Below are 25610 nucleotides of genomic sequence, written 5' to 3'. Positions count from 1 at the left end.
TTCGCATACTCAATTCTTTATGCTAAGAAAGGCTGAAGAATTTCTAAACGGTTTTGGATTGAGCTACCTTTATTATGGTGATATAGTCATTTTGTGTAGATAACATCGTTAGTGCGTTAAATCTGTTAAGGCCCACGAGTCCCTTAATACAACACCTGCGACGTTTTTTTTTTTTTTTTTTTTTTTTTGTGACAACTGGAAGTGTGAGGTATTTCCCACTCAGTATTAAAACATACGATATTTTGAAATATAAATAAGTTATTTTTATAAAATTAGCTTTAAACAAATCTTTTTTTCTTGTTATAATGTTACTAACATATGATAACCGTTTTGGGAAGAAAGAGTTCTGCAGGTAGCAATAAACATCTAAAATACTATAATTTCTTGTCATTACCATTAGGGTAATACCTAGCCCATATGAACCGCTACTGCTTCAATAAGTCTTTATCCTTCAATGTGTTAACGCAACGTTCAATGTTCTATATGAGTTTTATTTATTAAAATTTGCAAATAAATAAATACGGGTACACACATTTTCCAAGGTACAAAACATTAGTTTTAAAAGAAAATCAAATTAATCTTCCTAAAGTGAACTTCAACCGAAAATATGTGTTGCATTTACGATTTTTAGTGTTATATGCGATTCACTGCCACCACATGTACACTGTGTCCGAGAAATCCCTGCATTTCTATGTTTCACTATCACAGAAAAGAATGACAAAATACAATAATAATAATAATAATAATAATAATAATAATAATAATAATAATAATAATAATAATATATTTAAATAGTATGTTCAGATTAGATGCGTAAAATATTGACAGGTTTAAAATGAATGGAAATAAATCCACGATCTACAGTTGATTTGACGTGTTGGGTGACCACACTGAATAAAACAACCGTCAAACTTCACTCGCATGTTCAGGACCTTAAAAAAGAAAAACTTTCATGTTTAACTTTGATCGAAAACACTTAATTACAGAGATAGGACTAATTACAGGTAGGGCCGCGAGGTTTTCGTTAGGAGAGATTTTTGGGAAAGCGAGATTTTAGGACACGAGGTTTTGGACGGCGAGATTTTGGGGCGCGAAATTTGGGGCGGTGATGTTTTAGTCAGAAGAGATTTTGGGCCTCGAGGCTTTGGCCAGGCAAGGTTTCTGTCAGCTAGGTTTTGTATGCAAACAAGAAATGCAAGCGTGAGGCACCGGACCACGATTAGATTATGTGTGAGAGAGCGACGTAGGGTCCTGATTATAATAATAGCTTAGCTTTTCTGCGTTTTCCAAAGGAAAGTATTTGTCTAGTAATAATTCAAGAGAATGGCTGGAAGGAAATGTTCCCTGGACCTTCGAAATTTCCTTTTCGGGCCATACCTTCTTTTGTTCTCAACCCAGATACACAGGATATTGAAAACCTCCTCTCCCGTGGGAAATCATCTGAAATAATCACTGATTGTGTTGGATATCATACCATAAAAGCTTTCAATTTTGGAGGGTCAGAGAAGGAAGGTCCAAATACTTTATTATTTTTATGAAAAAAATAATGGAAAACTACAATCAGGTTAAGATATTCTAGTGAAAAGGATGAATAATTGAGAAACAAAATACCATAAAGAAGTGAATATATAAATAAGAAACACAATAGAAAATATTAAATAATAATAATTTGATCTTGCCATTCCTTTCAAAATTTGCGATAGTTCGAACTCTAGACTTGGACAGATATCCTCCATCAAATATATTTAGCTACGCTTAGGTCAATATGTTTGTGTCACTTGTGGTGAAGATGATTACAAAATTTAGTTTTTGTGTTCTGTAAAACTATTTTAAAATTTCACGTGTGTCTACTCTTTTTGTGTGCTTATGTCTGAGATTGTATGTAGATATTTATGTAAGTGTGTCTACTTTTTTCATGTCCGTACGTTCAGATGTTCTTTTATTTTAATAATTTATTTGAAACTCTATTGTATTCTGGTTCATTAAAACTATAGTAAAGAAAAATAGCCGTTTTAAAAGTTCGGACGTGGTACTACGATAAAAGTCACAATTAGGATATAGCATACAATGTTAGAGTTTGCTTTGGAATAGAAAGAGTAACTGCATTCGATCCTGATGTGGTAGCTAGCTTCTGCTACACTTAAACAAGGCTGATACTCTTTGTTGGTATGCGGACGCTCTCACTAGATTCCCATGAGATGTCTTTGAACATATTTATTAAAACCATTCATTTAAGTAAACCTTTGGTTTAAATATTTAGTGTATACGATTACAAATATAAGTAAGTGGACTTTAGAAAATATGTTAACTTTTATTTCTGCACGTTACTTTCAGATAACATTTCCATAATTAAATGTAATTATGGTACATCTGAAGAACATTTCTTTGTGTTCTCATATTTTGGATTAGGAATACCAATTATAATGTTCGTCGTTGACGCAATTTTATACTTAATGGTTCTGTATTTATTCGAAATAAAATTCTTCCCAAAACTCCTCACAGCCATACGTAACACCAGAACTTCAGTGGCACAGAAGAGGAAAAAGAAACTTCATGATTTAAGTATATTGGATGAAATTGAAAGAGTAGAATCATTAATAATTGGTAAGTAATCAACTCTAATATTTACGATAAGAATTATAATATTTACACTTTATTCGAGTGTTTAAGAGTAAAGAGTGTTGGAGAATTTCACACTACAACTAACTGAAAGTTGAGGTTGTGGAAAGGTTGCAAGTAATTAACTAAAACTGCAATCAAATAAATTATAAATTCCTAAGCTTGTCACACCGATTCATGTATTCTGCCCAAGCACTATCCAACCAAATGTGAGTTTACTTTAAACACATTACTGACACAAGACATCTGACAATTATGATCGCGAATTTTCCACCATGTGGTGCTCAGGGCAGCACTATACAAACAGCTCTGTGAGGGTTCATATCCAGTGTTCGTAAATTGAGAATACGTAATTTCTCTAATTTCGGTAAAATTGCTTTCGAAATTAGACTAAGAGAGCACAGGGACTTTTAGATAAAATTCTAAAATCCAGGAAAATGGTTGCGTTTTGATTGTCCCTTTGTTCCTGTCAGTGCTACATTTGTTTTATTGGCTCAAAAGAGTCCAGTATATTTCAATCAAAAAGTTTCTTGTAGGCCTTATATCTGGAGAACTACATATAGTGTAGTCAAATCCAAACTATCACTTAACTCAGTATGATGTGTTTATTCCGTAGAAAATATTAAAACTTGATTTAGGGAATATTCAAAAATTTTGTGGCAACCGATCCAGAAACTAATTATTGGGCAAGATTGCAATCTTTTGATTAATTCTTTGGATTATTCCTAAAATTCTTGTTTATGGTACAAAATGGTACAAAATACTAAGTTAGTTAAATCTTGATTTTAAAGATGTCGTACTACAACTAAATTGATCCACCAAACTTTGATTAGACCCTAAGTCATTTATTGGAAATTTACTAACTTCTTCTTGGCTTCACAAAAAAATACAGTTGTAGAAAATTCTGAGCTAGTTGAAACTTCATTTGACAGGTTGCACCAGAACTACAAAACTTCTTTTGAACCATCAACCTTATCGTCACTTTCCACATTTTATGAACAGAAATTTGAAGATTAAAATATTATTAAAATTGACTCCTTCCTTACCTTAAAAGTGGAATGTTTGAAAACGCTTTGACACGATCCATTTATTTTTAATGAATATTTTTTATTCCAATTTTCATATTCTTAACTAAGGGGCTTGTGAGATACCGCAATTTTGGCTAAATTTTATAACCATTTCTCCTTCATAGAATAGACATTTTAATCGAAATAACATTGCAGAATCCAGTTCGAGATAAGTACTAACTAGATTCCAAAACTAATTTTAAACAGTTCATCCGTTTTTTGTAATGTGATTACGAAACCAGACAAAGTTGATTTCACTGTGGCGAAAGAAATTATAGAAAATGGACCCTTTTCCCTTAAAACTGGAGTTTTCGAAAATGTTGGAACACGTTTCTGTTTTTCTAACGAGTAGTTTATATGCCGAGTACCATCTTATAAATTTGGGGAGCTCATGAAGTACCCAAATTTCGACTTCCTCTCTACCTCCCTTATAAGGTCTTTTAACAGTGTCATCAGTTTCAGGTATTTTATAACTATATTCAACAATAAATTTCAAACGCCTTAATCGTTTACCGACCAAGCCATTGAAAGCAAGATCAGTTTCATTTTGGTTTATGTAGGTAGTATATAGATTAAACTGTAATCTTGTATATAATTCCACCTGTTGTAGACCCAACATCTTGACGGTTTAAGTTACTTAAAACTTTCCGTTTCCTAAACAAGCAATCTTTGTAGGATCTTCTAATACATTTCACTACTATACTTGGACTCTGTTACCTTGAAGATTTTTCAATCTGTGACAAGTATTTCTATATTACCGGTAATATTTAAATCAAAAAAGAAAAACTGACGTTATTTACAATTTCATCGAAATCTTCGTTGGGAAGCTCTTCTATCTAGCAGTAGCGTAGCGTGGTATTCCGAAATGGGGATGCCAAAGTTAGTCACTTGACTGATATAATACAATACAATGCAATGCATGTTCAATGTGTATTTTCCTTAACAAGTGAAAAGATTCACTATGCAGCAAATGTTGTTTCGATGACTCATGTTTTATAGCTTTCTTCATGAACTTACCCAAATCAGAAATATCGTTTGAACACCACTCCGACCCCTTTGCCCCAAACATAATGCAGACGAAACATAAAATTTTATTTCCTACAGAACACCCAGAAAGCCAAGAAAACCTATCATCATACCACAAAGACTGGAATATTTGCGACAGATTGCTAGTTGTCGTTTTTATGGAAAGCTTTGGGGTAGGTCGTATCCCTTTCAGAGAGCAGCGCTGCTCGTAAGTTAACCGAGATATGGTAGTTGTTAACAAAAAAAAAAAAAATTGTGTCTGGTACTGTTATCGTAGTCATCATTTGCTAAAAGTTAGTAAGGTACTATACCTTGTAGCAGCCGAACACTTTCCACAGCTTTGTCTCTTAGTTATAAATGTAATTTTCTTCATACTACAGTAAAAAAATAAAACAAATATTCATTTCAAATCACAACGAAAAAAAAAAATATACCGCCAAGTTTTCTTGACCATCAACGATCAATGTTGCTAATCAAAAGCATAAAGCTAGTACAGAACGCAAGGGCATAGCCAAGGAGAGGTGAGCCAATAATTTATCACAAGAAAGGAGTGTAAAGCCATGTTCATTAAACAACTTGCAGAAGCTTTATATTTAGCACGGCATAATTTTCAACCATCCCATACGATTACACAACACAAATAGAAGATTAACAGGCTGAGTCTGCTCATTAAGGCCCACAACCAGCCATTAAAGTTTAGGAGAGAGGCACAAATATGCTAGGGGGTCCAATCGTCACAATTTTGGATCTCTTTTATCAATAACTACTCTTAATAATTAGGAGGCCAAAACATTTAGGGGCCCAGGCTCCCGTAATTGCACGCCTGGTGGGGCATACAGTAGCAAATGCGTAGATTACGTTAGACGCCAATAAGCAATTGTCTCAGCTCCTTTTCTGCCACTAGCATTGTGACGAGAAAAACCGGCTCCACTTTTGTATAAATATTGTTTTCAGTATAATTCCCTTTATTTCTTTCTCGTGGGCAGCTTCTTTCTCCGCATACCATACTTCAATCTCGTTTTTAAAAAAAAGTCACCCCTAGAAATTTGTCATCTTGGATCCGGACCTCAGGTGCCCGTTCGTGAATATGGGAATGAGTGTTTATATCATTTGAAAACACAAATAGAAAGCACTTAAAGCAACTCTGGGGGCCTATTTCTGTGTATCTACTTCATTGTCAGATACCCAGATACGGAAGAGCACAAATAAACTTTGTGAAGGGCAGAGGGTGGCCTACCGGATCGGTGACCGTGATTCTACAGAATGCATTATAGTTATGCTTGTGTATGTGAGTCCTCTCAAAGAATATCTGGCTACATTCTGGGACATGATATGTATTTATGATGTAGATTATTAGTTCGTCTTTAATTACTATTACAATTACGATGCATTTAATTACGATTAAAGCATAACTATTTTTATACTATCACTTACCTAAGCGACATGCTTCATAATGGCGTTGAACTAACTAACTATGTTTTGTTCTATTTCCTTGGCAGCGGCCGTACGTTCTATACAGAAACCACAGCTTAGTTCAAAATATATAGAGTTGGCAGTACTTGAGCATACGCCAGCTTATATCTAAAGCAAATGTTTGGTTGCAAAGGGATGGCGGGGAGTAGTTGGGCATGCGCATTCGACAGAAAGCAGACGAAAACCCCGATGCTTGCAGTAGGCCTGGATGCCCGAGGAACGTAGCATACAACAAGAGGAAAGACTGAAAATGTGCATCTGAGTGATGCGGATGCGTAGGTTCCGCTTGCCAAAGTAAAGCGAGAGAGCGCATCCACAAGATTGCAGTGGAAATAATTGTGATAATTATAAGCAAACAATTTATAAATATAATGAAATACGTACTTTTTTCTTATTAACAGGGGATGCCGGGCATACAGGCGTTCAGTTACGCTACGCCGCTGCTATCTAGATCTCTGGATAATAAATACGGTGACATGGAAACTTTTTTGTATTCAGTGACAAAACCTACATAAGGTTGTACTTGGTGCTACTATCGTGAACCTACATTGAATTGTGATATCGAGTGATTTACACCCAGCCACAAAAGTAACTCCCCCTGTAAGCGCTCTAATTCCATTACTTGGGGTCCAGGTCATTTTCGGTTGTGAAAACGCCTAGACATATGCAACCCAATTTACAAGTAACTTTTCTCGGCACTGAGATGTTTCTTACAAGGCAGGGTACCTCGGTGTAACACGCCGATTTTGATAAGATTGCACAGACATACAGATCATCAAAAAAGAAGCGACACGTATTTTTTTATATCGGCCAACAAGCGTATTGAAAGGGTCAAATAGGGACATAAAAATGGGGTCAAAATGAGATTTTATGCAATATAGCGAGAACGAGAAGAGATATCGGAAAAGGTTAAATGTACGAAATACTACCCATAGTTGACGCAATCCATTGAGGTAGAACTTACCCATGTGAAGAAAGCAGAACATCCGGAAATGGACCAATCACGTTTACAACATTGTCATAATGTGCTACAGAAATGAGTGAAGAGGGTGGCAAGGAGCAGGAAGAAAGAAAACACGAAAATGGAAAATACGTGTTTTTGCTTTGAGTTCATACGTCACCCGTTTGCGAAAGGGACGCAGATTCATCTCAGTGCACGAAGATTCATCTCTACACGCAAGAAGGATGCAAACGCCGTTCGTATAGGCAGCCAGCAAGATACTACTGCACAGCGGGTTGCATATAAGATCAAAACCTCAAGTTGAGTGGTAGAAACGACTAATAGATGAAGGAATACGATGTCAGACGACGTAGCACATTATGACAGGTGCAGGTACTGTAAGGAAAGAAAGAGCAAGTTGACGTTGTACACAAAATCAGTTTTAACAGTGAGAGTATTGGACGCGGCGTATGCAATACGAGCTGGTTTGAGTATACAAAGTTGCCAAAGCGAGGTGTAAAGCCAACAAAGTGTATGTGCATTTGTGTCTTTCACAGGTACTATTCTCAACAAGACAAGCAAGGCGACGTTTAACTGCTTGTGAGACCTAGTGGTGAACATTGGACAGTGTGGTAGCTTTAGTGGTATTTGATTGTTGTGTAACTGGTGGTGTGTGCTTGTGCGTATTTGTTCGTGTGTAACAAAATTCAGGTGAGGTGTAAGTGGGCTTGTGACGTTTGTGGTCGCAAGATGGTCTATGTGAATCCCCTGAATGTGGTGGATATGCTAGTGGAGGCATATCAGGCAACACAATATGTCCGGACACCACGAACGGTAACGGAAATGGAGCTCAAGGACTATATTTTTAACATCCTAGAAAGTTTCAAGACGAATGGGCACATGGATGTTGAGATTGAAGAAGACCTATTATGCAGCAATAGATCAGACATCCCAAGTATGGCAAGTGAAGATGATATGGATGACTGGGATGGCCCAACGACCTCCAACGTACATACAACTGGAGTCAAGAGCAGAGATATTGTGGACATGGGATACAAGCGGAAGGCAGTATCGTTTTGGAAACGAGGAAAGAAGAGAAATATGTCCTGGAAATCTGTATAGAAACACTTCAAGCGTGTCAAATGCAGAACAGATCTATATAGATGGGAGAAACAGATCACAGAAGGTGGAACCAAACGTGAAAAGGTAAACGTGATAGACCGAACTGTGTATGAAAAATTTGCGACAGCAAAACAGCGGCATTTAATTGTCCATGACACAGACTTGCAACGTTGGGCGTTAGAAGCAAACCAAACAACAGCCGTTGCTAATTTCAAAGCTTCGAAGAAATGGTTATGGCGCTTTAAAACACGTCACGGTATCGTCTCACGCAAAGCTACAAAATTTGTAGCAGTACAGCGAAGGCCACACAAGTGCACGAAAGCGCTAAAACCTTCGTCCAAAATGTACAATCACTCATTACTGCTCATGGCGAGGATAACGTATATAACACAGATCAGAGTGGCTTTGCTTTAGAATTTCACTCTGGACGCTCTCTGGCTTTGCGAGGTGAGAAGCATATTACAGCAACAATGCAATCTCTACCTGCCATCACACATAGCTACACAATACAGCCTGTTATATCTGCCAGTGGAAGATTGCTGTCGCCCATGCTCATAGTCTTGAAAGAACTTCATGGTACGTTTGGGCCACGGATTCAGCAAACAATGTTCCGCCCACAAAACTTATATATTTGTGCATCATCATCTGGGAAAGTGACAAAACAGATCGTTAAGACGTGGTTCCAATCAATGTTCCTTCCACAAGTCAATGAGCAAACGGTACTGTTAGTCGACTCGTGGACGGGTTATGATCGATCCGACTTGGCAACAATAATGCCACAGGACAAGCAGTGCAACATTATGACGATACCTACACACACAACTGGGTTAATATAACCTCTGGATGTGTATGGTTTCAGAATTTGGAAGAACTTCGTACGCAAAGTATCTGATGCGGTACGCCTTCAGCAACTCAACATCAATCTATACAGCAGAGACAATATACTGAAACTTCAATCCCTTGTGCATAATCAACTTTCATCTCCACGGTACATACATCTATTCCATACGCATGGTTTTGTTCTGGATATCTTTCATCACGACCAGATTATTTTCCAAATCCAGTGGAGTTTTGTTTTCATCAGTTGACGTCATTGGTCTGCGAAGAAGCAGAGTGCCAGAACCGATCCATCATCAAGTGTTCGTGGTGCAAATACTGTTTTTGTTTGGACGATTTCTTCCTGAAATATCATTTTTGTGCTACTTATCAGGAGTGAGCGTCTTGTTTTCAGCATACACCTCTGCTGACTTTTATGTTGTACGTACATATGTACGCGTATTTTCATGATATAATGTAGATACTCATGCGTAGAACTGATATTGCTGTTGCTCTTTATCTTACATGTGGACCACCTGCTATTACATTCTACTGTGCAATGCATTTTGTGTGTGTGTGTGTGTTACTAGCTACAAACATTCCCGTTTCCAATATGTATCTCACCGTTGCTCCCATTGCACAATATATGCAACCCACTGTGCAGTATTGTCTCACTGGCTGCCTATACGAACGGCGTTTGCATCCTTCATGCTTGTAGAGATGAATTTTCGTGCACTGAGATAAATTTGCGTCTCTTTCGCATATGGATAACGTATGCACCCAAAGCAAAAACACGTATTTTCCATTTTCGTGTTTTCTTTCTTCCTGCTCCTTGCCACCCTCTTCACTCATTTCTGTAGCACATTATGACAATGTTGTAAACGTGATTGGTCCATTTCCGGATGTTCTGCTTTCTTCACATGGGTAAGTTCTACCTCAATGGATTGCGTCAACTATGGGTAGTATTTCGTACATTTAACCTTTTCCGATATCTCTTCTCGTTCTCGCTATATTGCATAAAATCTCATTTTGACCCCATTTTTATGTCCCTATTTGACCCTTTCAATACGCTTGTTGGCCGATATAAAAAAATACGTGTCGCTTCTTTTTTGATGATCTGTATGTCTGTGCAATCTTATCAAAATCGGCGTGTTACACCGAGGTACCCTGCCTTGTTAGGTTTACACATGTACGCAATAATATTACGTTTATAGATTTACAGATAGAATTATCATTTTATGACAACAAGAAATGGAATATAAAGATTTGTTAGCTGATAACAATAATGCATTGTGTTTCGCCCTTCTTGTAAGTAGAAAGGTGATGTGATATATTAAATAGGATCATTCCCGTGACTAGCGTTGGAAGTTCGAGCACAATTTGCAATTTGTGCAAAGCTACGAACAATTAATTGGGACTCATTTTTGGCTCATACTACAGCAGTAAGGACGTGTTTAGCCCTTATATATCCATCAATTCTTGTCCAAACACGTTACTTGCTAGACGGTTACGAATGAAGTTGATACGGATGACGTAATTTTGTTCTTGGCATTTCACCTGTGAAGGAGGTCGTCTCAACTCTTTGACCCAGAAAAATTGAATATTTTTCATCTTAGTATACATCCGAAGTATCCGTTTTGTAGATTGTAAAAATTTACAGAATTGCCACACCCGGAATCGAGCTCGAGTCCCCAACGTTACGAAAATAACCCTTAAGCCACTAATCTAACAAGGTACATTCGCGAAGTGTCCCCTCGTGATTCGTCTAAAATTATTTTGAATGCAAAGTTCTCCGCGGCCCAAAGTGTATTGTACAAATTTTAGCGGCCCATACGGATAATTTGCATATTTATGATCCTTCGTATATCCGGAATTCATACTCTACTATAACGCTTGGTCACAAAGTTCCTTTTAGTTTCTTTAGATGTAACTGAACAGGAATGTGGTCATATGCAAAACAAATTGCATGAAGTACTGCTTCTCTGTCACGTCTTATCCACATCAGCCGCCAACTTGGATCCGCCATATTGGATTCAACTTTCGGTTTTTCAAATGGGAATAGATGCATGTGATACATCAAATTCATAAAAAAAAAAATTCCTCGGAAATTCATTGGTGTACTGAGATTTACAGTAGCTTGCACCATTTGCAAGGTATTGAATGTTCAATGTGAGGCACTTCACAAATTCAACCATTAAAAGTTGTGGAGGGCCCCGTTTGTATATGTGATGTTTTACATGATTTATTGTTGACGAAATGTTTTCTGAACGTACATACATACAGACACACAAAAGTAAATATGCTATGATAGGTCTTTTCCAGTTAGAAATTGTTTGATTTGTCAACATCAAAAACGTAAGCGTAACTGATATTAGTCTGCAATGTCTATTCACGATGTGCTTAGAGGGATTTAACATGTACCATTCTCGCAAATGGTACAAGCTACCGTAAAACTCAATACACCAATGAATTTCCGAGAATATTTTATATGATCTGATGTATCACAAGTACCTATTCCCATTTAAAAAAACGAAAGTTGAATCCAATATGGCGGATCCAAGGTGGCGGCCGGTGTGCATAACACATGTCAGAGAAGCAGTACTTGATCCAATTTGTTTTGTATATGCCCACATTCATGTTCAACTACATATAAAGAAACTAAAAGCAATGTTGTGACCGAGCGTAATAGTAGTGTATGATTGAATTCCGGGTATATGAAGGTTCATAAATATGCAAATTACCCATATGTGCCGCTAAAATTAGTACAATACACGTTAAGCCACGGAGAACTTTGCATTTAAATCAGTTTTACGTAAATCCCGAGGGACACTTCGCGAAAGTACCTTGTAAGACATCACTGTTCTGAGACAACTTTAAATTGACAACTCATATGTACGGAGGCCCTGCCATATGCTCTTGACTCGTGCTTGATTTTTCACGGCACGGCATTTGACAGATACTTATATTACATTCCTCAGTACCTTGTTTCGTATTTTTACGCGTTTACTCACATTTACAGTTTTCCCACTCTTTAAGAAAAGGGACGAAACACAGAAACATTGAGGACAGTAAGAATCACAAACACTATTCGCGCGTTCTTCCCTTGCCTAAAGTAAAACAATGAAATATGGAGAATATGCAATTATTGGTCTTTCACCTTCTATTTCTTATCAACTCTGTAAAACCAAACCAAACAAAGAGGAATACTACTATACAAAACGCTCAACATCTTAGCTATTCATGACAACTATTGCATGATCGGAATAACCCCATTATATCCAGAAATCATCATTTTTCATATTTTACCTATATACGTCATGAGTTTTCCGACAACCTGATACTTTAAATGTTGTTAATACGCAAAGTTCATTGATTTCATCAATTATTCACTTACTCTCATATGATAATCGCAACCTTTAGGGTACTTCCCGTAGATATAGAAAGGTGAAATATAGTATCCAGGCTTTGGGTAGCATGCAAGTAAACAAATAAAAAGCAACAGGATGATGTTTCCTTCCGCCAAGTCCCCTTCAATGGAGTGTGTTATTTATTAAACAAAACGACGTCAAATCCAATCAGAAAATTCATAAAATATAAAATATGTAAACAAGTCTCGACTTTGCAATAATAATAATAATAATAATAATAATAATAATAATAATAATAATAATAATAATAATAATAATAATAATAATAATAATAATAATAATAAAGGAATAAGAGAATTACAATATCAGTTGCGTAAACAATACCTTCCAATCAAGAAAAAATAATAAATGCCACCCGGATTCGAATTCGAGTGACTGTAATGACAGTTCTCTTCTCTCACATTTTGCCATCAATTCCTCAGACAAAGATAGGAAAATAAACTAGTAGTTATGTTAGATAATCATAGCACACACTATTTCTACACGTGTTGATATAATTCAGAGGTTGTGAAAATAATTTCTATCGTCTTTTGTTCTTTGGAAACTAGAAGGTAGAAAAGAATTGTAGGGATGGGCAAGAGCGAGTTCGAGCGAGTTTTCACTCAAACTCGACTCGACTCATAACATACGCCTTGGAACTCGACTTAAGAACTCAACTCGAAAATTTTCATTCTTCACTCGAATTTGACTCGAGTTTCGATTCGAGTCGAGTCGAAACTAAGAAAATTGAGCCAAATGCTGTGTGTAGTTTCAAGTATTTTGTTCAAGTATCGTTCATAAACGATATAACTATTATCAATGATGCTACTACTACTACCACTAATACTTCTACTTATTATTATTATTATTATTATTATTATTATTATTATTATTATTATTATTATTATTATTATTATTACTTTTACTATGGATCGGTATAGTAAAACTGCAAGCTTATTTTAATGAAAAAAGTGTTATGAAAATTTAAAAAAATCCTTGGGTTTGAACTCACGCCAAAAATTATTTTCATTACTAGAACGTTGTCCTAGAACACTCGCCCACGAGGGCCGACAGCAGTTTACCTTAATTTCAACTATATGTAGGTCATGACTCTTGATGTCCTATATGTATCGGCCAATAAAATCAGAGGATATCTGTAATTGTTGAAATCTTTCGCACACCAAGGTCTGCCGGGTCGTTAGTTACACCTCTGGGCCCGTTCCATACACGACAAATTAATTAAGGGGACCATATTGACAAATCTGTCATTAATATACGAATACATAGGCCTATTATTTCTGGTGCTCCTAATAGTAGACATTTTTATTACTGAAACGGACCCACGACTCATTATTGTTTTATTTACCTTTAGTGTGCTGTTCTGTTTATGTAATGTAGTGAATCTGCTTGATGCTTCACTTATAATTTCATTTTCGTATCGTATATGGAGTAAGACATTTTTTTCTTCAAATGGGAACAATGTGAATGGCGGGGAGCTTCCCTGGGGTGGTGGTAAGTGGCATCCCTGCCCCCACAAGTTAAGGCCCGTCGTGGTGGCAATCATTTTTTCTTAATTGGAAAGTATTGTTTACGTAATTCATTTTGTAATTCTGTTATTCCTTTATTATTATTATTATTATTATTATTATTATTATTATTATTATTATTATTATTATTATTATTATTATTATTATTATTATTATTATTATTATTATTATTATTATTATTGCAAAGTCGAGACGGTTACATATTTTATATTTTATGAATTTTCTGATTGGATTTGACGTCGTTTTGTTGAATAAACAACACACTCCATTGGAGAGGACTTGGCGGAGGGAAATATCATCCTGTTGCTTTTTATTTGTTTAATTGCATGCTACACAAAGCTTGGATACTATTTTTCACCTTTCTATATCTACGGGACGTGCCCTAAAGGTTGTGATTATCATAAGAAAATAAGTGATTAAGTGATGAGATCAATGAACTTTACATATTAACAACACCTAAAGTATCACATTGTCGGAAAAGTCATGACGTATTTAGGTAAAATATGGAAAATGATGATTTGTGGATATACGGGAGTTATTCGGATAATGCAACAGTCGTCATGTATAGCTAAGATGTTGAGCGTTTTGTATAGTAGTATTCCTCTTTGTTTGGTTTGGTTTAACAGATTTGACAAGAAATAGAAAATGGAAGACCAAAAATTCCATATTCCGAATATTTTATTGTTTTACTTCAGGCAAGGGAAGAACGCGCGAATAGTGTTTGTGATTTTTACTGTTCTCAGTGTTTCTGTGTTTTGTGCCACTTAAAGAGTTAGTGGGGAAAACTGTAAAAGTGAGTAAAAATACAAAACAAGGTACTGAGGAAGGTTCGTTAAATTAATTAACTTAAAAAATAATCCAGTGCCCTGAAAAACCAGATTCCAATCAATATAAGTATCTGTCCAATGCCGTGCCGTGAAAAATCAGAGCCCGGGGCATATGGTAGCGCCTCCATACATATGAGTTGTCAATTTAAAGTTGACTTCTCTTGACTACTCTTTCTGCACAATACTTTATTTTTTATCATGACTGAAATTAGAAAGTTTCAGCATTATTACGCTGGAATCGTAAATGTGTGTAATTACTGAATTCACTATAGCTCCATTTTTTCCTTCTCCAAGAACATGATGTCTTAGAGTAGTGGCTTAAGCGTTAGTTTCGTAATGTTGGAACGCGAGTTCGATTCCGGGTGTGGCGATTCAGTAAATTTTCAAAAAACTACAAAACTGATACTTCTGATGTATACTAACATGAAAAATATTCAATTTCTCTGGGTCTAAGATTAGAGACGACCTCCTTCACAGGTGAAATGCCAAGAACAAAATTACGTCATCCGTATCAACTTCATTCGAAACCGTCTGGCAAATAACGTGTTTACACCAGAATTGATGAATATATAAGGACTAAACACGTCCTTATTGCTGTAGTATGGGCCAAAAATGAGTTCCAAAGTATTGTTCGTAGCTTTGCACAAATTGCAAATTGTGCTCGAACTTCCAACGCTAGTCACGGGAATGATCATATTTAAGATGTCATATCACCTTTCTACCTACAGGAAGGGCGAAACAAAATGCATTACTGTTATCAGCTAAGAAATCTTTATATTCCATATCTTGTTGTCATAAAATGATAATTCTCTCTGTAAGTCCATAAACGTAATAATATTATTGCGTTCATGTGTAAACCTAAGAAACATCTGACATAGTCTATATCTTCTCTGTTCCTATAAATATCTTCGACTATGTTACTTTTCTCTCCTTCTGTGGTAATAATAATAATAATAATAATAATAATAATAATAATAATAATAATAATAATAATAATAATAATAATAATAATAATAATAATAACAATAAAGAAATGACAGAATTACAACACCAATTACATAAACATTATCTTCCCATTCAGAAAAATTAATAATTGCTTCGACGGGATTTGAACCCAGGTAGCTGCAATGGGAGTTTCCTGCTTTCACAATTTCTTTTAAACAAATCCCCAACCGGAGTATTGTTGGACACTGGCACCTCATTTGCTTTCGACATATTCCAAACACTACAGGAAAACGAACACTACAGGAACCTTCCGACCTTGCTTTTCAGAGGAATTCGAACCCCTAGTGGATTGCGTCTCATGATCATGCGGTCTCAATTTGTTCCTCATATGAACATAAGAAAATTAACTAGCAGTTATGGAACATAAACATAGAACTATCTATTTCTACACGTGTTGATACAATTTGAAGAATGTGAAAATATTTTTTTGTCGTCTTTTCTTCTTTGGAATTTAGAAATTGTGGTAAAGACAAAATGTAATGTAAAAGGGGACAATCGCTTCAACCGATGACCAGCGCCGTAACTTAGATTCTTTTCTGGGGGTGCAAGCATTAACAAGCTTATTTGGGTCCCCTAGGAAAAGCTTTCTTCTAATTCTTGCGCCTCCTCTTTCCAACTTTCTCTTATTCTTCATGGGCACCCCGGGGAATTTGGGTCCTCCCGCATGGGAAGGTCTGTGGTTCCCTTAGTTACTCCCTGGGCCCATTCCATACATGACAAAATTATTAAGGGGACAATATTGATAAATCTCAAAGCCATACGAGTAGATATTTCTAGAGCTGCTAATAGTAGACATTTTTTGCTGAAATTGGTCCAAGACTCATTTTTGTTCTATTTACTTTTTGTGTGCTGTTTTGTTTATGTAATGTGTCGACCCTATTTGATGCTTCATTTCTAATTTCATGTTCCTATCGTATATGGAGTAAAAAATTTTGTCTGAAAATTGAGCCCTTAAACGGCGGTGAGCTTGTCTCAGGGGGCAGTTGTCCCCTGCCCCCATAAGTTATGGCACTGCCGATGGCGTAGCCTTAACTTGAAGAACGTTTCGTAATATTTTCCTCATTGAGGAACGTCTATATAACTTCTTTTGGAGTTAAACAAGGAAATCTCGAGACTCATTAAGTCATTAAGAAGTCATTAAGACACACACACAAATTGCTTATATTTTCTTGTTTATATATTTTTTTTTATATTTTTGTTTGTTTCTGTTGTATTTCAGTATCTTGTTTATATTTTTCCATGAAACGATTTTATCTAGGTATTAGTTTGGGTGCATGCTTAAATGGCGTGGTGGGTGAGTGGTCAGTTAGCTACGAGCCTTCATACCGCGAGGACGTGCTTTGTCGCTGATGCGGTTTTTGTGGTGTGAGTGTTTGAACTACGTATTATTGATATACTATTAGTGCCTTTCACTATCTGTATATATATATATATATATATATATATATATATATATATATATATATATATATATATATATATATATATATATATATATAGACAAATAGAAGTGATATATAGATTTGTTTCTGTGTTGATACTGCATATACTACATTGATATCAGTATGTCCCAGAATATTCGTACGAATAATGTGAAATTCGAACTCGATAAGAGTACAAGATCCAGGCGGCCATTAGCACTTGACATACATAAATGGCTAAGTGAGAACTTCTCACCCTTATTAACTGAGGCAACGGCCATACAACTGCATAATGAGGAATATTGTATATATGTGAAAATAGGTGATGTGCATAAGTTTAACGTATTTATGTCGAATAACCCAGGAACAGTGAATTTCCGCCACAGTGATGGACTGATAAGTGAAGTACGAATTACAGACGCCGCCTCTGCTTTGACTCGCGTACGCGTTTTGGATTTGCCTATGGAATTGCCGGATGAGATGGTAGTGAATGTATTAAATGAATATGGAACTGTACATAACGTTACTCATGAAAAATGGCCTGCATATCTCCCATACCCTATTTATAATGGAGTACGTATTATTTCCATGAACCAGAAAGCCACGGTGATGTACCAGGGGCAACAAACAACGTGTTGGATATGTGCCTCCCCCGGACACGTCCAGTTCTTTTGCCCAAAGAAGAGAAATGTAAAACCACCCGCATCGCAACATGCTGAGGAACTCCGGATGACGGAAATATTTAAAGGAACACTTCCATCTACCTGGCGATATGCGAATGCGCAAGTTGTTGAGATTCTACCGCCAATGAGAACCCCGCCAAATGAACTGCCGAGAAGTGATAATAGTGTGCCTCCTCTTAATGATGAAGTTGCATTTCCGGCTTTATTCAAACCCGTTGATGCATCTCATTCATCTCTAACATCTCCAGCGATAGCGAGTGAAGTGACGCCTTCTGCCATCTCTGGGCCTACTCAAGAACTACCTTCGCCAGTGCGCGCTTCTGAAACAAGTGAAATGTGTGAGTCGTCTTCCCAGCGAGTAAACAAAGTAAATAGTAAAACCCACGAACAGCAATTAAGTGCCACGCATATATTGGACGAGGAAGCTGATTCGCTGCCTTTAGGTAAGAAACGAAAGCCAAATCTTGCTGATTCCCCCCATTCGAGTGATGTGTGTAAAACTGTAACCGAAACTTTTAGTTATGATTTAGATACTTCCTCCATAACATCTAATGACCAAGTAGAAACAGTATCATCAGTGGAAACAGTGGAAAAACATGCTAATCAGTTGTCTGTTGAATCTATCTACTCGACAAAATAGTCTGGGTCCAGAGACAGATCCATAGCATATTTCTACGTATTGTGCATCGATATGTTGATTGGCCTTGTACTTTCTTTCCCTCAGACATTTGTCTGTCTTTATCTTTTTTCTGCAGTTGTAGTATTATTGTTTCCAACAGTAATATGCCTCTGCCTAATGCGCGGTCATTTTGTACTCTCAATTTAAATGCTATATCAAACTTCTCTAATCAATGCTTACTGCAACACTTTGTAACGCAAATTGATGCCGATTTTCTTCTGTTTCAAGAAGTGGCATTCTCCTCATTTTCCTTTTTACCGGCATATACTGCTATTATTAATCAAGGTGAACATCAACGGGGAACCGCTATTTTGTACAAGAAAGGTATACAAGTGGACGATGTAAGATGTTTACCTTCCGGGCGGGCAATTTGTTGCCGCTCAGAGGGGTTCACAATTATTAACCTTTATTCACCATCGGGGACGCAAAACCGCTTACGCAGGGAACAGTTTTATAATGAAGATATAGTGCCGTTGTTACCAGTAGTACCAGACAAACTTATCATGGCAGGAGACTGGAATGCGGTGGAATCACCATTAGACACGTCAGGACATTATATACCATGTAAGGCTATGCAAACTCTTATCTCACAGCTTCACCTACGCGACGTTTGGTTATTATGTCATGCAGAACGACAAATGACGTACCGCTCTGCCCGAGTACAATCACGTTTAGATAGCATCTATATATCAGACGTATGCCGGCTACATATTACAGAAGCGGCCTTGCGCATCCCCTCTTTTTTTGATCATGTAGCCGTCTACATTACCTGCAAGTTCCCACAAGCTGTGAGTCGATCTGTTGGTCGCTCATATTGGAAATTGCCATCTCGACTTTTAAACCGCGCTGATATTAAAAACTTGTTCCTTCGTGAGTGGCAGTATTGGTGTAAACAACAGCGCTATTACCACAGCCTTAACCAGTGGTGGGTAGCTTACGCAAAACATAAAATTCGTTCGTTCTTTCAATGGCAAGCTCGCGAAACAAAGACTGATCTTCTCCATACCCAGGAATATTATTACAAAATTCTGCATGACAAATGGTCACAACCGAGCACACCGGAAAATTTTACTCTCATGAACCACATTAAAGCCAAATTACGTCAAGTGGAACATCAACTTTTTTCTAAGTTGTACAGCCGCACACATCTTGGTGAGCAACTGGAAAATGAAAAGACCACCTTCTATCATTATATGCGCAATGTGTACCGTAATACCTCCAAATATATAGATTGTCTTAATGTAGGTGGGGAACAAACCCTCTACAATTTTGATGATATTCAAAATGAGTTTGTTCGTTATTATCAGCAAATGTATGACACACCTCAGGATACGTTGATGGACATACAAGACTTTCCTTTACCGCATGCCCCTCCCGACGCCTTGGATTCCTTCATGAACCCTTTTTCGATCGAGGAATTGATGAGTGTTTTGAAGAAATCTCATAATATCTCCAGCCCTGGGCCTGATGGACTCCCGTACCTATTCTATAAGCAATATTGGGATATTGTGGGTCAGACAGTACTTGAAATAATGAATGAATTATTGCACGCCTCTAATATTCCACAGAATGATGGTATCTTGATACTCCTTCCTAAAAAATCCGGACGAATTTCTCTTGACGACTTTCGTCCCATTACGCTTCTGAATACCGATCTTAAAATATTGACCAAAATGATTGCTAGCCGCTTAAAACCCATCTGTAGTCAGCTCATCAGCCCCTATCAAGCTGCACTCAATCCTACGTATAATATGCAAGCAGCACTATCCAAATTGCGAGATATTATTTCATATTACCAGTTTAAACGACTCCCAGCCTGTGTAGTCTCACTTGACTTCCGGAAGCTTTTGACAGTATGACCCATCAATATATCTATGCGGTACTTAAGGCATATGAATTTCCTCCATCCTTCATCAGCCTCATTACTACGTTATACAACAATGCATCCTCCAAAATTCATTTAAATGGTCATTTGTCATCTGCTATAGACCTTAAACGTGGTATCAGACAAGGCTGCGCACTTTCGGTATATTTATTCAGTCTCGGACTTGACCCTCTACTACAAAAAATTGCGAGGGATCAAGATCCACTATTACATGATTTTCACAAGCTTAATATCCAAGCATACGCAGATGATGTTACACTACTCTGTACTGAATTTTCTCATCTTCAGAAAGCAATGCAACATATTGAGCGGTATTCTTTGCTCAGTGGACAAATGCTCAATACACATAAATCTAAGCAATTATTGTTTCATAACTGGCAATGTCCGGATTCCACGCCGAACCCTTGGAACGTGCAGTCGGTCTCCGTTCTTAAAATTCTTGGTATTACATTCACTAATGATGCCAAAAATCAACAGCAGCATATATGGAACCCGATCATAACCCAAATGCGTATACGAAGTCAAGCAGATAAACCACGCGTACTTCCCTTGTATCAACGGGTATGGTATGCTAACGCCTACCTTTGCTCCAAACTTTGGTATGTGGCACAAATTTTTCCTTTAACAGAAATGTATGCCAAGAAAATAGACTCCCTCATGGGGTGGTTTCTATGGAAAGGATGCCTTTTCCGAGTACGACGGTCGGTTCTGTCCCTCCCATATGCTCACGGTGGTCTCAATTTGATTAATATTCGACAGAAAGCTAAAGCACTACTGTTAAAAAACATACATGTACAGTCTTTAAATGCACATTCACACACTGCACAGTGGTTAACGTGCTGGACAGCCAGCCTTCATGGAAATAACCCTCCTCACTTACGCCATGATAATCTTTGTCCATCCTATCTACGTGACCTCATCTTAAACTGGGCATATCTGTCCACCTTGTCCCCAGAACAGGCCGGTAATACACGCATTTTATACACCATACTTCAACAACAGCACGACAATTCTGAAACTGCTTCTATAATCATGCACCATCCACACCACAACTGGCCCGCGATTTGGCAGAATTTGAATCATCCTCTCCTCAACAGTGAAGTGAAAAGTCTGTGGTACCAAGCAATTCATAATCTGAATCCCACCAATGAACGCTTGTACGCTATTCATCGCAGTCATACTGACTTATGCCTTATTTGTGGACACAGAGATACCTTACACCGTCGCCTTTCGGAATGTTTAGATGCTAGACCAATTTGGAACCAACTTATTACTTGGCTGGCTCTCATCTGCCGTAAACCTAAACAGTACTTTACGGCGAACATTTTTCTTTTCCCTGACTATCACTGGTTTCCGCCAACGCGGAACACAACCGTTACCTGGCTCCTCGGTACTACTCTTTATTACTTGCTTCACACTAGACCTCACTGTACAGCAATTGAATATTTTGATTATTTGCAACGTTCCCGGTGGAAACTACGGCGTCGGGTGGAGGAAAACAAATATTTCGCAAATTTTTTCCATGTCATATTTGATTAGTCATTTTTTTTTCTAGTCGTGTGAATTTACAAGTACAACGTCTTGACTCTTTGTATTTATATATATTTCTCATGTATAGATTCCAGTTTCATAATTATGTACTGTTTTAACACCCATGGTTCTTATGTAGTGTTGTAACCTGGACTTTGTATTTCAGAACATCATGAATAAATAAAAAAAGTGGTTAGCGCATTGAACTTCTATTTGGTGGACCCGGGTTCGAATCCCGGCGAGGCTGAAACTTTTTCAAGTGTTTCTTTTTTAATTTCAATTTTAATGCATAGTCAGTGTGACACGCAAGATCTTTTCTCCTCCAGAAAGAAAAAGATGTTGGAATGAGGAGAATTGGAGAAGGTCTCTCAATGGAGGCAATCATTTACAAAGTTATTTACAGCAGTTGTTCTAGATTTGATATTTTCAGCTAGTTTCAAACATTTCTTGATTCATGTGTGATCAGTGTTTTTATTTCTTTGAATATACAGTATATAATGAAAAAATACATTACATACACAGCAATATTGATATTAACATATGATGTTCATTGGACAACACGCTCTGAACCAGAGAGATTGATCTCAGAATGGAGAACTGTTTCGTTAGTCACCTTCTTTACAATTTTACCCGCCGCATAAACACTTGGATCAGAGCTACCAACTGCTGTCAGTGCCAAGAAAAGTTACGTGTAAATTGAGTTGCATCTGTCTAGGCCTTCTCACAACTGTAAATGACCTGGACCCCAAGTAATGGAATTAGAGCGCTTACGGGGGAAGTTACTTTTGTGGCTGGGTGTACAAATTTAGTTAACTTATTGTTTAATAATTATAGCTGCTTATTTAATATGTTGGACTACTCTTAAAAGATTTACTTTAGTGTTTTTATGTTAGTTATACTATAATTATCATTGATGCATATTGGAATAAGTTTAGCAATAGCAAAACTCGTATGTTAACACCACATTCGTGCCGATTACGGCTTGTCTGGAATGTTATTTATGAATGTGATTAAAGCAAATTGTTCAAATATACTAACGAGAATTCGAGCAGTGTTTGTTCCAGATATATTTCTGGGAGGCAGAGTACAATTCTCATTAAACACAGTTCTAAAAATACTTTGCACATTCACTGAGGAGGAGTGAGGAGCGGATTTTTGTCAAAAGTTGTAGATCAAACTAAGAGATAGGTAATATTGTTTCATTTCTTGACATCTGTCGTTTGTTATACTCATATGGCATGAGTTATGCCTGAAAGTAATTCAAGGTTTATGTTCTTGAATTGACTAGAAATATACCTTAAGTGAAATATCTTACTAAACAGTATATGTTCTAAAGCAATGGCGGCTAATGTTAGTGTTGCAGCGTTGCGCAACGACCAAAGTATTTCAAGAAAAAAATATTATCAATAGTAGTAAAGAACACAAAAATACTTTTTACTACTCGCATACATACACTTTACTTCTGTAACTGCCCGTTCCGTCAATCCATTTTAAAAAGCGAAAAATAATCCGTCACAGAGTCTCTAATTTATATTGTGTTGCAGCAAGCATACAACGACCAGATTCCTGCAGCGCGGGAATTGGAGCAAATGTTAAGTCTCCTTTTCCCTATCTCAGAAGTTAAAGGGACTGGTCGTTGCAGTGCTTCTGCAACACAGCACGGTTTCCAATGAACGAGAAGGTTTTTGGCGCTAAATAAGATTTCTAAATTTTATTTCACTAGCAATTAACAAATGGAATTTGTTTTTATGCATTCATATTTTTAAATTACACTATAATGACAATTAAAAAAGTGATTGCAGAATTACAAAATAAGAAAGAAAATATCTAGTAGAGCAGAAAACAATGAAAGTAGACCCACAATTTCAAGTTAATTCTTAGCTTATATTGCTAATGAAGGCTCCTTCCACAGTAATTTATGATTCAAATATTAATAAGTCAGTATGTAGAATCGCCCCTCCCTCTGTGGATAGCCTAGTATTTTAATATATACATATTTCTTTTATAAAATAAGTATATCTTATACTCTTGATAATTTCCAATAAAGCTGTATGATGGGGAACGCCACATTGAATTTGGGACTAGTTAGCAATGCTCAGGGGCGTAGCCACGAGGGGGGTTCACCGGGTCTGGACCTCCCCAAAATATCGAAACTTGACTAACATTTGTAGACTTTAGACTTTCCTAACGAACTATACTTGTTTAACAGAGAAACGATTGATGTAGGCTAAATATTTTATTTTACGCCTCATTATTACTCTCTCTTTTCTTAAAAACAATTGTTCTATCATTTTTTGCTAAGAATATAGGTAACAGTTATTACTTATCGTCTTTTCGGATGCATAATAAGAAAGGTATATATTGCATAGACGTATCGAACCCCTCCCAACACACATTTCTGGGTGTAGAACTGGCAGTGCTGTTTGTTTTGATGTTCTTCGACTTTTACCTTCTGTTAGGTATACATGCTGATCCTACATCTGGCGGGTTTTGAGGTTTCCTTTCCAGAACATATGACATTGAAAACCATTATTTCGCCAATGTGGAAGTATATTGTGTTCATCGTGCATTGCGTAACAACCAAGACGGATGATTTGGAATGTAGTTTTTTCTTTCACCCACATGTGTGTGTGTTGATGTATGAATATGTGACATTCGGAAATCATATACCAGTATCTCTTTTGTATCACTGTTTTGATTTTTATTTATAAGATTTAATTTTATTGTGTATGCTTGAATTCTGTAAATAACCTACAAATTCTGAATGAATTGTATATCGTGACTTCTGTAAATAACTTACAAAAAACATTGACCAGCTTTCAACTGAGGAAAAACTTGCAATTAAGGCTTAGACAGTACAAGCAAAGGACAATTCAGGAGAGTGTTCGAAAAAAAAAAAAAAAAAAACATCCAGTTTAAATTTACAGGATGTTTTATGGCAGTAATGTTGTTTGCATTAGATACATTTCCTCAATTTATTTTAAATTTTCCTGGATAAACTGTGAATAAAGTGTGTTCAATGGACATTTTTTATAACTCTAATCTCTGTTACGAACTCCCCTTCAGTCAACGCTGAAAAGGAATTCGGATCACTGTCAGGGACTGAGTTTGCTAGAATGAATCGTTCGCAATAATCTAGAAAAAATATTTAGTGAATCTACAAAGCTTCTAAAATTAATATTAACTGTACCTATGGCGTCAGCAAAAGACGACAAGTATTCTTCTACAAGAAAAAGAATTGATACTTTCAAGAAATTTAATGTCCCAAGTAAGGTTATCACCACTGGTTATGCTTTCCATCGAAAAAGACCTGACAATAAGAATACCAGAGTTAAACCAGCATGTATTAGACAGATTTGCTCCAATCAAAGCGAGGAGAATGAACTAACTAATTAATTAAGGTGATTAATCGGATAATATATTCTGCATTTTTTTTATTTTTTAAAAACATAATTTTATTTCATTTCACATGCCACATAGCATTCCATCTAAAGTTATGCTGATTAGTCAATGAGTCCACTTTATATCCTCTGTCTCTTATCGTTCGTACTGCAACACCCGAA

The 25610-nt window shown here is 36.7% G+C and overlaps 1 protein-coding gene across 1 annotated transcript in view; it reads left to right on the top strand.

Moving 5' to 3' along the window:
- Positions 1-2343: 2343 nt before the first annotated feature.
- The window catches only part of LOC145662083 (phospholipid-transporting ATPase ABCA3-like), a 314987-nt gene continuing 291720 nt past the window's right edge, over positions 2344-25610 (top strand). Inside the window, exon 1 of the mRNA XM_081727423.1 lies at positions 2344-2604. Coding sequence (XP_081583549.1) covers positions 2424-2604 — 181 coding nt within the window. The 5' untranslated portion in view covers positions 2344-2423. The remainder of the gene's footprint in view (positions 2605-25610) is intronic.

The sequence above is a fragment of the Thermobia domestica genome, chromosome 10 (genome assembly GCF_964235325.1).
Source record: "Thermobia domestica chromosome 10, izTheDome1.hap1.1, whole genome shotgun sequence".
NCBI classification, from domain to species: Eukaryota; Metazoa; Arthropoda; class Insecta; order Zygentoma; family Lepismatidae; genus Thermobia; species Thermobia domestica.
This window is presented reverse-complemented; position numbering and strand designations above follow the sequence as displayed.